At 51.9% G+C, this 17,902-nt stretch overlaps 1 protein-coding gene across 2 annotated transcripts in view; it reads right to left on the bottom strand.

Moving 5' to 3' along the window:
- Positions 1 to 10,871: 10,871 nt before the first annotated feature.
- WAS (WASP actin nucleation promoting factor) overlaps positions 10,872 to 17,902 on the bottom strand; it is a 43,779-nt gene continuing 36,748 nt past the window's right edge. For both annotated transcript variants that reach the window (XM_066579935.1, XM_066579936.1), the window contains 4 exons: positions 17,715 to 17,871; positions 11,387 to 11,787; positions 11,180 to 11,294; positions 10,872 to 11,044 (listed from right to left, as the gene is read on the bottom strand). In XM_066579935.1, the coding sequence (XP_066436032.1) occupies positions 10,986 to 11,044; positions 11,180 to 11,294; positions 11,387 to 11,787; positions 17,715 to 17,871 (732 nt within the window). In that variant the 3' untranslated portion in view covers positions 10,872 to 10,985. The remainder of the gene's footprint in view (positions 11,045 to 11,179; positions 11,295 to 11,386; positions 11,788 to 17,714; positions 17,872 to 17,902) is intronic.

Raw genomic sequence — 17,902 nt, 5'->3', positions numbered from 1 at the left:
CGCCATATCTGTCAACAGAGGCTAGCAAAACCGGATGGGGAGCGCAAGTAGCAGACCTGACCCTGCGCGGAACTTGGGATTCCCAAATAGCTGCATGCTTGTCCAACTATAGGGAATTAAGAGCGATATGGGAGACCCTTTGTGCGGCAGAACTCCACTTAGGATTTTTATATGCCTTCCTCTTAACTGATGACATGACAGCCCTGTCGTTTGTTCGTCACCAGGGGGGGGGAGGACACGCGGAACTTGGGATTCCCAAATAGCTGCATGCTTGTCCAACTATAGGGAATTAAGAGCGATATGGGAGACCCTTTGTGCGGCAGAACTCCACTTAGGATTTTTATATGCCTTCCTCTTAACTGATGACATGACAGCCCTGTCGTTTGTTCGTCACCAGGGGGGGGGAGGACACGACACCCACACCTCCAACAACTGACGACAAAGATACTTCGCTGGACGGAATCCACCGTGCTATCCCTTTCGACCATTCATCTGAAGGGGTCCATAAACGTCATTGCAGACTTTCTCAGCAGACAGTGTCCTTCCGGGAGAATGGGGTCTGAACCAGCAAGTCTTCAACCAGCTAACACGCCAGTGGGGAAAACCACAGATTGATCTGTTCGCCACGAGGGGAAATACGAAATGCCGGGACTTCTTTTCGGTCAACCCAAGGGACAACCCATGTGGAGTAGACGCCCTGTCACAAAGTTGGGACATGGACTTAGCTTATGCATTTCCCCCCTTCCCACTGATTCCCTACACCCTCAAAAAGATTCAGGCGAGCTGGGCGTCAGTAATCTTAGTCGCCCCCATGTGGGAAAAGAGACCCTGGTATCCCCTATTAAAAGCTTTAACGATTCGGAGCCCACTTCGACTACCGGCCATAGAAGATCTACTTCTCCAAGGCCCTCTAACATACTCGGGGGTTGAAAAATTGAAACTAGCGGCCTGGATGCTGAAGGCGTGATACTTTGAGAAGGGACTTTCCCACAAAGTAATTACCACCTTGACCAAAAGTCATAAACCTGTAACCACAGCCATCTGTAATAGAGTATGGAGGAAGTTCTCAGAGTTCTGTAACTTAGATCCAGGCAAAATCCCAGATATTGATATACCCATAATCTTGGAATTTTTGCAGGCGGGCCTAGAGAAAGGCCTTAGCCCAAGAATTCTTAGGGTTCAGGCAGCAGCGTTAGGATCCTACCTAGATTTTCCCTTGGCGGAGAACCGCTGGGTTCGTAGGTTCCTTAAGGGGGCAGACAGACTTCGGCCCTTTATTAGAGAAACCTTCCCTACTTGGGACCTGAATTAAGTCCTAAATAGCTTCTGCAAACCACCCTTTGACCCCCGAAGACTACTTACGCTAAAAGTTTCTCTCCTAGTCGCCATAACCTCAGCCTGGAGAGTATGAGAACTACAAGCCTTATGTTGTGTCGAACCACACATGCTAATGCAAGGCAATTGAATCACGTTTAAATTAGACACAGCTTTTCTTCCGAAAGTAGTGTCCAAGTTCCATAGAGAGCAGACAATTACTTTGGCCTCCTTTTGCCAAAACCCCCATAACGACAGAGAACGAGAGTTCCACAGCTTAGATGTCAGAAGGACCGTTCTAACATATTTAATGGCTACCAATTCTTTCCGGAAAAATAACAACCTCTTTGTTTAATTTCAGGGGCCGGGCAAAGGAAAGACGGCATCTAAAAGTGCTATTGCGAGATCGATCAAAACTGCCATCCAGGAGGCGTACAAAGCTAGGGGTCTCCTAAGGTCCCAGCCACCCTTACTTCCTCAACCATTCCCTCTCTGTTGGCCATCTGATGTAGAAGGAGTTCCTCCATATCTTCTGCTTGTCCAGGCGGCCTATAGTAAATGCCTACAATGGTGTCCTTTCTGTGTTCTCTACTTGTATTCCTACCCAATCAGTTTCTACAGAACTCCCAGCTCTGAAGCTTGAATCTCTGTGGAGATGAATGGTTTCCTAACATACAACACAACACCTCGTCCCCTTTTATTAGGTGTTTCTTTAAAATACATTGTATCCTACAACCCTCGTGTTCCAATCATGTGTATCATCCCACCAAGTTTCCGTGATGCCTATGACATATTTCACTTCCTGTGTTAGGAGCTCCAATTCTCCATGTTTGTTTCCCAGCTCTGGGCATTTGTGTAAAAGCATGTTAGTTTGTGATCGGGGTCTCTTGTTCCTCTACTTTCTTTCCGCTTCTAATAACAAGGTTCTCAATTGTATTCATTGGATGTATATTTGTGCCTTTCACTTCCCTTCCCATATTGTTCTAGTTTAAAGCTCTTCTAATGAGTGAAGCAAGGCGCCCACCAAATATAAGCTTACCTGTCTGTAAGGGGAGTCCATCATATAGGTAATTCACTCCATAGTCTAGAAATCCGAATCTTTGCTGACGGCACCATCGATGTAGCCAGTTGTTCACCTTTAGAATCCTGTTCCACCTCCTTATTTCATGGCCATCCACTGGGAGGATGGATGATAAGACCATCTGAGCTCCGAGTTTCTTCACCTTCTTTCCGAGGTCTTCAGAGTCTCTGCAGATAGTTGCAAGGTCCTTTTTTTGCAGTGTCATTTGTCCCTACATGTATTAGTAGGAATGGGTGATCTGTAGGACTGAAGAGACCTGACAGCCTATCAGACACATCTTTGATTTGTGCCCCTGGAAGGCAGCACACCTCTCGTGAGGCTATGTCAGGTCTGCAGACAGCAGCCTCTGTACCTCTCAATAGGGAATCCCCCACAACCACCACTCTTCTCCTCTTCTTCACAACACTTAATCTCCATCCAAGAGAATTCTGAGTGCTTACTAGATTGTTCTTTGTGGGTAGAGTCATTTCTTGCTGCACCTCCTTGTTGTTCTCCTGCGTGAGAACCTTGTACCGGTTCCCGAGCAGTATGCGTGTCGGCTGATTCCTGATCTTCCTGCTTTTTTGGGTCACATGCTTCCATTCCTCGGCTTCTGCAGGTATTCTGGACATTTCTTCTTCTACATTCTGAAGAGTTACTTCTGCTCTCTCAGAAAATCTATAGCATACATTGCAGCTCACCATATGGCTCCTCTCCCCTTACATGTCAGTTGATTTCACTTACACAACCCTTCGATACCTGCTAATGGGGTATGTCGAGAGGTAACTACTCCCTACGAATCCTCCTTGACCTCTCTGCTGCGTTGAACACTGTTGACCATGACCACCTCCTCAGTATACTTCGCTCCGTGGGCCTAAAACACGCTGGCCTCTCCTGGTTCTCCTCCTACCTCTGACTGCTCTGTCAGCGTCTTTCGCTGGCTCTATCTCCTCCACGCTCCCCCTCGCTGTTGGGGTCCCCCCAAGGCTCTGTCCTTGGCCCCCTCCTCTCCCCCTCGCTGTCCGGGTCCTCCCGGGCTCTGTCCTTGGCCCTCTCCTCTTTTCTATCTATACAACCCTAATTGGACAAACCATCTGCAAATTTGGCCCCTAATACCATCTCCACGCTGACGACTTCTTCCCATGAGATCTCTGAACCATTCCTTCACAATATCACCAACTGTTCACTGTCTGTAATACTATATCCTCCCTTTTTCTCAAACTCAACCTTTCTAAAACTGACTGTCTTTCCGCCTTCCAACCGACCTCCCTCCAACATCTCCATTCCATAACCCCTAGACAGCTGCCTTGGGGTCACACTGGATTCTGATTTGTCCTTTACCCCCCACATCCAATCTCTGGCCCGAATATGCCGCCTGCACCTAAGAAATATTGCTAAAGTCCTCCATTCCTCACCACGGACACGATGAGAGCAACTAATGTCTTTAGCGACTCCTGACTCGACTACTGCAACTCACTGCTCATTCGCCTGCCCCCGCACCAGACTCTCGCCTCTCCAATCCATACTAAAGGCGGCAGCTAGATTTCTCTTCATATCCAGCCGCTTCTCACATGTCTCTGAACTATGCCAGTCACTGCACTTGTTGCGCATGTATTACAGGACTCAACTCAAAAGCAATCACCCTTACCCATAATGCTCTCCATGACGCCGCGCCACCGTACATCACTTCCCTGCTGTCCGTACGTCACCGAGACCGCACACTCCACACCACCGTACGTCACCGAGACCGCACACTCCACACCACCGTACGTCACCGAGACCGCACACTCCACACCACCGTACGTCACGGAGACCGCACACTCCACACCACCGTACGTCACCGAGACCGCACACTCCACACCACCGTACGTCACCGAGACCGCACACTCCACACCACCGTACGTCACCGAGACCGCACACTCCACACCACCGTACGTCACCGAGACCGCACACTCCACACCACCGTACGTCACCGAGACCGCACACTCCACACCACCGTACGTCACGGAGACCGCACACTCCACACCACCGTACGTCACCGAGACCGCACACTCCACACCACCGTACGTCACCGAGACCGCACACTCCACACCACCGTACGTCACCGAGACCGCACACTCCACACCACCGTACGTCACCGAGACCGCACACTCCACACCACCGTACGTCACCGAGACCGCACACTCCACACCACCGTACGTCACCGAGACCGCGCACTCCACACCACCGTACGTCACCGAGACCGCGCACTCCACACCACCGTACGTCACCGAGACCGCGCACTCCACACCACCGTACGTCACCGAGACCGCGCACTCCACACCACCGTACGTCACCGAGACCGCGCACTCCACACCACCGTACGTCACCGAGACCGCGCACTCCACACCACCGTACGTCACCGAGACCGCGCACTCCACACCACCGTACGTCACCGAGACCGCGCACTCCACACCACCGTACGTCACCGAGACCGCGCACTCCACACCACCGTACGTCACCGAGACCGCGCACTCCACACCACCGTACGTTACCCATCCCGCGCACTGCACACCACCGTACGTTACCCATCCCGCGCACTGCACACCACCGTACGTTACCCATCCCGCGCACTGCACACCACCGTACGTTACCCATCCCGCGCACTGCACACCACCGTACGTTACCCATCCCGCGCACTGCACACCACCGTACGTTACCCATCCCGCGCACTGCACACCACCGTACGTTACCCATCCCGCGCACTGCACACCACCGTACGTTACCCATCCCGCGCACTGCACACCACCGTACGTTACCCATCCCGCGCACTGCACACCACCGTACGTTACCCATCCCGCGCACTGCACACCACCGTACGTTACCCATCCCGCGCACTGCACACCACCGTACGTTACCCATCCCGCGCACTGCACACCACCGTACGTTACCCATCCCGCGCACTGCACACCACCGTACGTTACCCATCCCGCGCACTGCACACCACCGTACGTTACCCATCCCGTGCACTGCACACCACCGTACATCACCTCCTCCTGTCCGTACATCACCGAGCCCGCACACTGCACACCACCGTACCTCACCTCCCTCCTGTCCGTACATCACCCAGCCCGCATACTCCACACCACCGTACATCACCTCCTCCTGTCCGTACATCACCCAGCCTGCACACTGCACACCACCGTACATCACCTCCTCCTGTCTGTACATCACCCAGCCATGCACACTACACCACCGTACCTCACCTCCTCCTGTCTGTACATCACCCAGCCATGCACACTACACACCACCGTACATCACCTCCTCCTGTCCGTACATCACCCAGCCCACACACTACACACTACGGTACATCACCTCCTCCTGTCCGTACATCACCCAGCCCGCACACTACACACCACCGTACATCACCTCCTCCTGTCCGTACATCACCCAGCCATGCACACTACACACCACCGTACATCACCTCCTCCTGTCCGTACATCACCCAGCCCGCACACTGCACACCACCGTACATCACCTCCTCCTGTCCGTACATCACCCAGCCTGCACACTGCACACCACCGTACATCACCTCCTCCTGTCCGTACATCACCCAGCCATGCACACTACACACCACCGTACATCACCTCCTCCTGTCCGTACATCACCCAGCCATGCACACTACACACCACCGTACATCACCTCCTCCTGTCCGTACATCACCCAGCCATGCACACTACACACCACCGTACATCACCTCCTCCTGTCCGTACATCACCCAGCCATGCACACTACACACCACCGTACATCACCTCCTCCTGTCCGTACATCACCCAGCCCGCACACTACACACCACCGTACATCACCTCCTCCTGTCCGTACATTAGCCATCCCGCGCACTACACACCACCGTACATCACCTCCTCCTGTCCGTACATCACCCAGCCATGCACACTACACACCACCGTACATCACCTCCTCCTGTCCGTACATCACCCAGCCATGCACACTACACCACCGTACATCACCTCCTCCTGTCCGTACATCACCCAGCCCGCACACTGCACCACCGTACATCACCTCCTCCTGTCCGTACATCACCCAGCCATGCACACTACACACCACTGTACATCACCTCCTCCTGTCCGTACATTAGCCATCCCGCGCACTACACACAACCGTACCTCACCTCCCTCCTGTCCGTACATCACCGAGCCAGCACACTCCACCCCCGTACATCACCCATCCCGCGCACTCCACCCCCGTACATCACCCATCCCGCGCACTCCACCCCCGTACATCACCTCCCTCCTGTATGCCCCCCACCCCGTTGGCTTCATACTGATTGTATGTCACATGTAATTGTTGCATTATCTGTGTTTTCTCTCATGCTTGAAAACGCAATGGAATACGTTGTCACTATACAAATAAAGAGTATTATGTTGGGACACCATGTCCTACCAGAGGTGACCGGAGCTGTGCTGCGACCGCCACCTCCTTCTTCGCCTTTGCACAATAGAGAGGATGGTCCCGTCTGACTCCCTTTTCCCGCACATGAAGATAAGCGCAGTACGATGCCCTGAGCCGGACTTTATTGGGTTACTGTCAGCAAACCAGGTGGAAGTTCTGCAGGAGCAGGTAACGTCACCTGCTTGTTGGGTAGATGTCGCACGTTGGGTCATGTTCGGACGTGGCAGACGTTTTTGTTATGTCCTTCAGCATGTGTTACATTTGAGTTTTATTGCGGATTTTCTGCAGCTGTGTCAATGCAGTGTAGTAAATTCTCTTTTCTAACCTTGTGGTAGATGTTGCTGTAAATTCTCATCTGAGCGGGGCCTAGAGAAGTCCCAATGTGTGCCGGATGACACACGGCAAGTGTCCTTGTACGGCGCTGGCATCAGAGAGAACGCCAATCATGGTTATTACCCCTTTAGATGCACAATTAACAGCAGCGGTTTAAATGTCCAGATCATGATTGAAATGTTCCAAACAGTATCCTTCCCCCGCTAAGTTGGCGCTGTCCAGGTGTCAGATGTACTTGTGTCTGTCAGAATACAGTATACTGCAATACTATGGTATATAGTACACTGTGCTACACTATAATGTAGCAAACAATTGCTCTATAAGGACTAATAAGTAAATAGAAGTTTTTAAATATTGTAAAAAATGAAAAATATTTTCCCACTCGTTTCATAAAAAATAGAAAAAAGTGTAAAATCTGTAAAAGTCTAGGTTGTTAAAATATCACAGTATTAATCCCTTACAGTAAAGCCATCACAGAAAAAAGTGCACAATGTCAGAATTCCCCTTTTTTGGTCACCCAAAACATTTAAAAGTTGTACGTACCTGCAAATGGTATCAATGAAAACTACCGGGCGAAAGCCCGTCAAAAATAAAGTCAAAATATGGCGGCAGGGGATGATTTTGTAAAGGTATTTCATGGAATGACGAGAACGATATTATATTAGTGCATCGCGAAGGCCGTAAAAACAATCCGCTCCAATAAAGGAAATGTTAAGTTGTGTGGGTTTTTTTGTTTTTTTGTTGTTTTTTTTACATTTCACCCCATCTAGAAATTTGTAAATGTTTTCTAGTACATTAAATGGGACTCTACACGTTACCCCAGAAGAATACACCTCGTCTCGCCAAATGCGTCCGTGTGTAAATACGCCAGCGAAAAATAACCAGGTCATGTATAAGCGGGAAAGGAAAATGAAAATGACGTGCTGCGCTGACGTCTGGGGGTCTTGGCCCTGGAGATATGTGACGTGAAGCACTGATGTCTGGGGGTCTTGGCCCTGGAGATATGTGATGTGAAGCACTGATGTCTGGGGGTCTTGGGCCTGGAGATTTGAGAGATGAAGCACTGACCGCTGACGTCTTGAGGTCTCTGTCCTGGAGATTTGAGACATGAGGCACTGACATCTGGCGATCTTGGCCCATCAGCTACATGACGTGAAGCACTGACGTCTGAAGGTCTTTGCCCTGGAGATACGAGACGTAAAGCGCTGATGTCTGGGGGTCTCGGCCCTGGAGCTACTTGACGTGAAGCACTAACATCTGGGTGTCTCAGGCCTGGAGATACATGAAATGAAGCACTAATCGCTGACGTTTTGGGGTCTTGGGCCTGGAGATACGAGAAATGAAGCACTGAATGCTGACGTCTGGCGGTCTCGGCCCTGGAGCTACATGACATGAAGCACTGACGTCTGAGGGTCTCGGCACTGGAGTTACGTGACGGGAACCACTGATGTCCGGGGGTCTCGGCCCTGGAGATACGTGAAATGAAGCACTGACCACTGAGGTCTTGGGCCTGGAGATACGTGAAATGAAGCACTGACGTCTTGGGGTCTCGAGCATGGAGTTACATGATGTGAAGCGCTGACGTCTTGGGGTCTCGGCCCTGGAGTTACCTGACATAAAGCGCAGGCGTCTGGGAGTCTCGGCCCTGGAGATATGAGATATGACACTGATGGCTGGAGATACGTGAAATGAAGCCCTGACGTCTTGGAGTCTCTCCCTAGAGCTATGTCATATGAAGCGTTAACCTCTGAGGGTCTCGGGCCTGGAGATATGTGAAGTGAAGCATTGACCACTGACGTCTAGGGGTCTTGGCCCTGGAGATACGTGACATGAAGCGCTGACGTCTGGGGGTCTCTGCCCTGGAGATACGTGACATGAAGCGCTGACGTCTGGGGGTCTCTGCCCTGGAGATACGTGACATGAAGGACTGATGTCTGGGGGTCTTGGGCCTGAAGATTTGAGACATGAAGCACTGACCGCTGACGTGTTGAGGTCTCTGTCCTGGAGATTTGAGACGTGAAGCAGTGACGTCTGAAGGTCTCGGCCCTGGAGATACGAGACGTAAAGCGCTGATGTCTGAGGGTCTCGGCCCTGGCGCTACTTGACGTGAAGCACTAACATCTGGGGGTCTCAGGCCTGGAGATACGTGAAATTGAGCACTGACCGCTGACGTTTTGGGGTCTTGGGCTAGGAGATACGCGAAATACAGCACTGACCACTGACATCTTGGGGTCTCGGGCCTGGAGATACGAGAAATGAAGCACTGAATGCTGACGTCTGGGGTCTCGGCCCTAGAGCTATGTGACATGAAGCACTGACGTCTGAGGGTCTCTGCCCTGGAGCTACGTGACGTGCACCACTGATGTCTGGGGGTCTCGGCCCTGGAGATACGTGAAATGAAGTACTGACCACTAAGGTCTTGGGCCTGGAGATACGTGAAATGAATCACTGACGTTTGGGGGTCTCGACCCTGGAGCTACTTGACGTGAAGCACTAACATCTGGGGATCTCAGGCCTGGAGATACATGAAATGAAGCACTGACCGCTGACGTCTTGGGGTCTCGAGCATGGAGTTACATGATGTGAAGCGCTGACGTCTGGGAGTCTCGGCCCTGGAGATACGAGATATGAACCACTGATGGCTGGAGATACGTGAAATGAAGCACTGACATCTTGGGGTCTCTGCCCTAGGGCTATGTCACATGAAGCGCTGACATCTGGGGGTCTCGGGTCTGGAGATATATGACGTGAAGCACTGACCGCTGATGTCTAGGGGTCTCGGCCCTAGAGATATGTGACGTGAAGCGCTGACATCTGGGGGTCTCAGGCCTGGAGATTTGAGACATGAAGCACTGCCCGCTTATGTCTGGGGGTCTCTGCCCTGGAGATACATGACATGAAGGACTGATGTCTGAGGATCTCGGCCCTTGAGCTATATGACATGAAGCACTGTCGTCTGAAGGTCTCAGCCCTGGAGATACGAGACGTGAAGCGCTAACGTCTGGGCGTCTCGGCCCTGGAGCTACGTGGCGTGAAGTGCTGACTTCTGGGAGTCTCGACCCTGGAGATGCAAGATATGAACCACTGATGTCTGGGGGTCTCGGGCCTGGAGATATGTGAAATGTAGCACTGACCGCTGAGGTCTTGGGGGCTTGGGCCTGGAGATACGAGATACGAGAAATGAAGCACTGAATGCTGACGTCTGGGGGTCTCGACCCTGGAGCTACGTGACATGAAGGACTGACGTCTGAGGGTCTCGGCCCTGGAGTTACGCGAAGTGAAACACTGATGTCCGGGGGTCTCGGCCCTGGAGCTATTTGACATGAAGCACTGACATCTGAGGGTCTCGGGCCTGGAGATACGTGAAATGAAGCTCTGATGTCTGGGGGTCTCTGCCCTTGAGCTACGTGAAATGAAGCACTGAAACCTGGGGGTCTCTGCCCTGGAGCTACGTGACATGAAGCGCTGAAATCTGGAGGTCTCGGGCCTGGAGATATGTGAAGTGAAGCAATGACCGCTGACATCTTGGGGTCTCGGGCCTGGAGGTACGTGACATGAAGTAGTGCGGCACAGAGCTCTCTTGACTTTCACTTGGCTTCTCCCAGCCTCGTTGATCACAGAGAACAATGCTTGTTTTCTAGCCTTAATGCTTCTGGTTCTATTTAGGAGAATGTTATGTTTTTCCAAACCCCAGCAGCAATCACCCAGCATGCACTTTGCAATGAGAATCTTTTTATTGCTCTCTTGCTGTGTGTACAGAACTGCAGACCCCCAGAACTCATCCGCAGCCTTCTATCTGTAATAAGGAGGATTGTTTGAGTCCAGAACGTCAGTCATCCCACTCGTCGTCGTCCTCATCCTCTCCTCCATCATCATCATCATCCTCATCTAGAGACACAGAAAGTACAGTGAGTGCAGCGGCCATAGTGGGAACCAGTGTGAATGCCTCCCGAAGACCCCCATAATGAGCAGACACATGGACACCATTAGGGGGAAGGAAAGCCTTGCAGAATGGTGACTTACCTGAGGAATGGATGACTTTGCTTCTCTTCTGCATGACATGCATGAGCGCCCCCACTAGACCCTCGGAGGTGGCGCTGCCCTGCGGGGAGGTCGGTACCTCTGCTGCTTCTGTCCTCTGGAAAACAATGATGTCTTTTATTAGTCATTGGACGGGACTGGCTCCACAGAGCGAACCGCACGGTCAGCCGCCATCTCCATACAACTCACCTTGTTCAGCTGGATGCCCTGTCTGATCTGATCCAGTAGGGCTCCACGACCACCAGTTGCAGGAGAAGTCTGTGGCACTGGGCCTCCCGATGTAACTGGTGGGGGAGGAGGAGGAGGACCAGCATGAAAGTTTGGTTCTAGAGCTGGCAGTGGAGGAGGAGGAGGAGGTGGACCTCCCCCTCGCGGAAGTGGTGGACCTCCCCCTCGCGGAGGAGGGGGAGTTCTGGGGAAGTCAGAGGGAGGTGGTGGAGCAGGACTACTGCGAGATGGGGGAGGTGGTGGAGGGGCACTTGAGCCTCGGGTTGGTGGAGGAGGTAGGGGGCCTGTTCTGCCTCTTCCTGGTGTTGGACGGGTGGAAGATGGCGCAAAGCGGGAAGGTGGAGGTGGTGGCGGGGTGGAATCTGTAAAGAGAAACTGAAGTTAGCAAACAAAAGCCCCATTCTCTGCCGTGTGGTGGTGGTGGTGGGGGGGGGGTCTCCAATCCCCGAGGGCCGCGGCTGCCTTTAAGGGGCCGGTTGCAATTGTATGGTAAGGGCTTGTTCACATGACTGTATTTGCACAGAGTATTCAGCACACAATTATTGTGCGTATAATACGCAGTCAGTAGAACCCGTTAACTTCAAGGGGTTTGTGTATATAAGCGTCAGTCACGCGGCATGACCTATTTTGGTGTCTATTATACTCCACAATTGGCCATTGAAGTTAATTGGGGGGGGGGGGGGGGCGAATACAAAGGAAATCTGCATAGTCATTCTGTATTTCTGCACCATTTCAACAAGCCTGTCCGCGCTCTTATTTGTTCACGCACATAACACACCAGAGCGGTCGGAAAACATGCGTAAAGGTGTGTTTACACATAGATGATCGCTCAAAATGTGTCAGAAACGGACAGTTTTGAGCGATTATTTTGCATTAACTGCTAATTGGTTAATCAGCCCAGTAGTAGCTAACTAGCTTCATTTGCATGTATTTAGAGAACAGTGGGTGGTCTGTTCTCTAAATACATTAGTATTCTCCAGCTGGACAAAATGTTATCAGTGCTCCCAGCAGCACTGATAACATGCGGTCCCCCTTATCAGGGACTACGGATTTCACTCATGCTGACCTAAAATCAGTGATGAACAAAAAGTGGATGGTAAGTACAGGATGAGCAGATATACACGCAACAATTATTGCTCACAAGATGGCTTTTGAGCGATAATTGTGTGTTAAAAGGCCTTAAGTGATTTGTGGTTGCGCAAATATGCAGTGTATTCGCATGACCAAAAGGTGCTTACGTCTGTATGAATTAGTCCTAATGCTGACCCCCATAGTGGCAGTTACCCCAGTAGTATTAATGACCCTGTTAGTGACACCAGTAGTAATACCCCCATAGTGAGTGACCCCTATAATGGCCACCGCAGTGACAGTGACCCCAGTAGTAAGTGACCCCCATAGTGAAACCAGCAGTAATAGTCAGCAACACACTGGCTGTAGGAGTGACAGTGACCCCAGTAGTAATACTGACCCCCATAATGGCTGCTGTAGTGACATTGACCCGAGTAGTAATAGTGACACCAGCAGTAATAGTGAGCAACACACTGGCTGTAGTAGTGACAGTGGCTCCAGTAGTAATACTGACCCCCACAATGGCCACTGTAGTGAGAATGACCGCCATAGTAATAGTAACTGGGTGTGGTTTGCTCTAGTCAGCCAATCTCTCAGGTCTGTTGCTTATACGAGGGGCTGCTGATAAGTCTTTGGCTTTACCCAGACAGAAACCAGATAGGAAGATGAAACTCTACATTTCTCCCACATCCTCTCCACTGACGCCAACACACTTCTTACATCGGGATTCCAAGCTCTGTAAGCCTTGCAAAAAGAAGGGTTTCGGTTGTGTCTCAAACCAGTCATCCGTAGCAGCCATGGCATCAGAAATGGGGTGAAATGTGGTCCCCGTGAGGTGTTTCTTCAGGTTTGGAAACAGATGATATTCACCAGATCTAGCTCCCTCCGACTAAGGTGGGTGGTCAACCAGCTGGAAGCCTAGCTCCACAAGTTTTGCTGCGGTCCCTTGTGCAGTGTGCCTCAAACCAGTCATCCGTAGCAGCCATGGCATCAGAAATAGGGTGAAGTTTGGTCCCCTTGAGGTGTTTCTTCTGGAAACAGATGATAGTCGGAGGGAGCTAGATCTGGTGAATAAGGTGGGTGGTCAACCAGCTGGAAGCGTAGCTCCACCAGTTTTGCCATGGTCGCTTGTGCCGTGTGTGCGGAGAAAGAACAAGATTCCTTTGGACAGCTTGCTGCACCTTTTGGCCCTCAGAGCTGCCATCAATTGGTCCAAAAGTTCAATGTAATCCCTTGCATTGATGGTGGAACCATTGTGAAGGTCGTCCACTAGCAGCACAACCTCCTTATCCCAGAACACAGACGCCATCACCTTAGTGGCTGAGAACCACTGGGCCTCCACTCTCTGACTGCTCCCCCTAGTGGTGGCTGTATATATCTGTATGTAGTGAGCTCCCCCTAGTGGTGGCTGTATATATCTGTATGTAGTGAGCTCCCCCTAGTGGTGGCTGTATATATCTGTACACAGACGCCATCCCCTTAGTGGCTGAGGACCACTGGGCCTCCACTCTCTGACTGCTCCTTGGTTTCAGGGTCATACACATAAATCCAGGTGTCATCCATAGTGACCGGTCCATCCAGGAAGTTCTTATAAGTCCGTAAGCGCTGGCAAATGGACCGGGACGTTGTCACTCCATGCTTTTCTGATCTGTTGTCAGACATTTGGGGACCCACTGTGCAGATGTCTTCTTCATGGATAATGACACAAACCCGTTCACCACAAACCCCCATGATGGCGGCTATTCCTGCAGCCGGCCGATTCTCCAGTATGAGGTTGTGCGCAGCATCGACGATCTCAGGAACAACAACCCCTCTCGGTTGTCCAGGACGTTCCTCATCATTGGGGCTGAAGTGGCCCCCAGTTCATAACTGTAGGATATGAAGGGCATTGATCCCCCGATGTCTGCCACATATCACCAGGAATATCCTGCGCCGACTTTATCACTCCTCTGCTCTCATTGGCTGTGACTGTCGCCTTAGACTCCGCCATGTTGTTTTCCCGGGTGCCGAGATCACTGTTGCCATAAGCTACAAACACATATATTAGACACATAAGGCTTTTATGTGATGTAACATCCGTTACCATAGAAACAAACAACACAAAGCCAAAGCCTTCTCAGCAGCCCCTCGTATATACCAGCTCCTTTGTCAGTGTCTGCTAGTTTCCCTCCTGCAGTGTGAGGAGTCTTGTGTTCCTGCATGTCTGTGGGAGCTTCAGTGTGATTTGTGTTGTGTTCTTTCATATCTGTGCAGTCTTCTGTATCTTTAGTGCATGTGGCTGGACATGAGGTGTCTGTGGAGTGTTCAGTATCTTCAGTGTGAACAGTGTCATGCTCCTGCATGTCTGGGTGGCTCATGGCGCATGTGGTGTGATCTGTCCTGCTGTGGATCATTTACCAGCTAGGGCTAGTTAGGTCCCGAGGTTTCAGTGTGGGGACGTCCCTTTCGGTGCGATTACCCTGCTTGCAGGCAGATATCCTGGGTTAGTTGTCTCGCTAGAGTAAGGACAGTGAGACAACGAGGACCCTTGAAGTGGCCACTCCACAAACTGATTCCTCGTACTTATTATAGCAATTCCATCTGTGTATTCGTGCAGGTGAGTGTCAGTCAGTGGTCTATGTTTGCTGCTCAGTTATGTCCACTGTTTCCATGTGCAGTTCTGCAGTCCACGTAGCGGTAAGACTCTGCTGAGTGTTTATGTCCCAGTTTAACATTACAGAATATACATGTACACAGATAAGGAGATATTCGTTCAAGGCTGTTTGCTCCTTGTTCGTGCCCCTGTTTGTATTTTACAGGATATGTCTGCTAGTATTTATTACAAATAATGACCCCCATAGTGGCCACAGTAGGGACAAAGACCCCAGTAGTAATACTGACCCCCCCCCCCCATAGTGGCCACAGTAGGGACAAAGACCCCAGTAGTAATACTGACCCCCCCCCCCCCATAGTGGCCACAGTAGGGACAAAGACCCCAGTAGTAATACTGGCCCCCCCCCCATTGTGGCCACAGTAGGGACAAAGACCCCAGTAGTAATACTGACCCCCCCCCCCATAGTGGCCACAGTAGGGACAAAGACCCCAGTAGTAATACTGACCCCCCCCCCCCCCCATAGTGGCCACAGTAGTAATACTGACCCCCATAGTAGCCACAGCAGGGACAGTGACCCCAGTAGAAATACTGACCCCCCCATAGTGGCCACAGTAGGGACAGTGACCCCAGTAGTAATACTGACCCCCCCCCCATAGTGGCCACAGTAGGGACAAAGACCCCAGTAGTAATACTGACCCCCCCCCCCCCCCATAGTGACCCCAGTAGTAATACTGACCCCCATAGTAGCCACAGCAGGGACAGTGACCCCAGTAGAAATACTGACCGCCCCATAGTGGCCACAGTAGGGACAGTGACCCCAGTAGTAATACTGACCCCCATAGTGGCCACAGTAGGGACAATGACCCCAGTATAGTGGCCACAGTAGGGACAGTGACCACCGTAGTAATACTGACCCCCCCATAGTGGCCACAGTAGGGACAGTGACCCCAGTAGTAATACTGACCCCCCCCCATAGTGGCCACAGTAGGGACAGTGACCCCAGTAGTAATACTGACCCCCATAGTGGCCACAGTAGGGACAATGACCCCAGTATAGTGGCCACAGTAGGGACAGTGACCCCAGTATAGTGGCCACAGTAGGGACAGTGACCCCCGTAGTAATACTGACCCCTATAGTGGCCACAGTAGGAACAGTGACCCCAGTAGTAATATTGACCCCCCCCCCCCCCCATAGTGGCCACAGTAGGGACAGTGACCCCAGTAGTAATACTGACCCCCATAGTGGCCACAGTAGTAATCCTGACCCCCATAGTGGCCACAGTAGGGACAGTGACCCCAGTAGTAATACTGACCCCCCATAGTGGCCACAGTAGGCACAGTGACCCCAGTAGTAATCCTGACCCCCATAGTGGCCACAGTAGGGACAGTGACCCCAGTAGTAATACTGACCCCCATAGTGGCCACAGTAGGGACAATGACCCCAGTATAGTGGCCACAGTAGGGACAGTGACCACCGTAGTAATACTGACCCCCCCATAGTGGCCACAGTAGGGACAGTGACCCCAGTAGTAATACTGACCCCCCCCCCCCATAGTGGCCACAGTAGGGACAGTGACCCCAGTAGTAATACTGACCCCCATAGTGGCCACAGTAGGGACAATGACCCCAGTATAGTGGCCACAGTAGGGACAGTGACCCCAGTATAGTGGCCACAGTAGGGACAGTGACCCCCGTAGTAATACTGACCCCTATAGTGGCCACAGTAGGAACAGTGACCCCAGTAGTAATATTGACCCCCCCCCATAGTGGCCACAGTAGGGACAGTGACCCCAGTAGTAATACTGACCCCCATAGTGGCCACAGTAGGGACAGTGACCCCAGTAGTAATCCTGACCCCCATAGTGGCCACAATAGGGACAGTGACCCCAGTAGTAATACTGACCCCCCCATAGTGGCCACAGTAGGCACAGTGACCCCAGTAGTAATCCTGACCCCCATAGTGGCCACAGTAGGGACAGTGACCCCAGTAGTAATACTGACCCCCCCCCCCCATAGTGGCCACAGTAGGGACAGTGACCCCAGTAGTAATACTGACTCCCATAGTGGCGCCAGTAGGGACAGTGACCCCCAGTAGTAATACTGTCCCTCATAGTGGCCACAGTAGGGACAAGGACCCCAGTAGTAATACTCCCCCCCCCCCCCCCCCCCATAGTGGCCACAGTAGGGACAGTGACCCCAGCAGTAATACTGACCCCCCCTAACAATCCCAGGGATACTGCCCAGCCAGGTAGTATCTTTTCAGGCTTTACACTCGCCTGCAGCTTTGTCCCAGCGGCAGCCGTTGCTGAGTCTGACTGCTGCTCTCTAACCTTGGCGGGCAGCCATCAGAGACTTTACACCAGGGTGAAAGGTCAGAGGTCACAGACCAGAGCTACAGGCTGGGTGAATATAATTCTAGTTATTTTGAGGTGTGAGTGGCGGGGCAGATTGTGTTTGATGTGCTTTATAAGGTTTCCTTTGCTGTTTGTGGGGTTTTCTAGAGGTATCCCTGATAACTCCTTAGTATGGCATCGCCCGCAGGCCGCAGTGGACGGACGTAGGGCATCGCCCGCAGGGTGGAGGGGAATATACCAGCAGTGTGTTGTAGTGGCTTCTTCCGGAGTCTCACCTCCTCCCATCATCATTTCTTCTTTTACAGCCTCCACCCCTCCATATTGCTCTATGAAGTCGTAGATCAGCTTTGATGTTTCTGCGTCTTTCAGCTGCGCGTCGCTTATTCCTGCCTTACTGAAGAGGTTCCGCAGCGCTGGATCCAACGCATTTACCTGGTGGCAGAATCAGGAGGCAGACAGAAGT

Source organism: Eleutherodactylus coqui, chromosome 10 (genome assembly GCF_035609145.1).
Source record: "Eleutherodactylus coqui strain aEleCoq1 chromosome 10, aEleCoq1.hap1, whole genome shotgun sequence".
In the NCBI taxonomy this organism is placed as follows: domain Eukaryota; kingdom Metazoa; phylum Chordata; class Amphibia; order Anura; family Eleutherodactylidae; genus Eleutherodactylus; species Eleutherodactylus coqui.
This window is presented reverse-complemented; position numbering and strand designations above follow the sequence as displayed.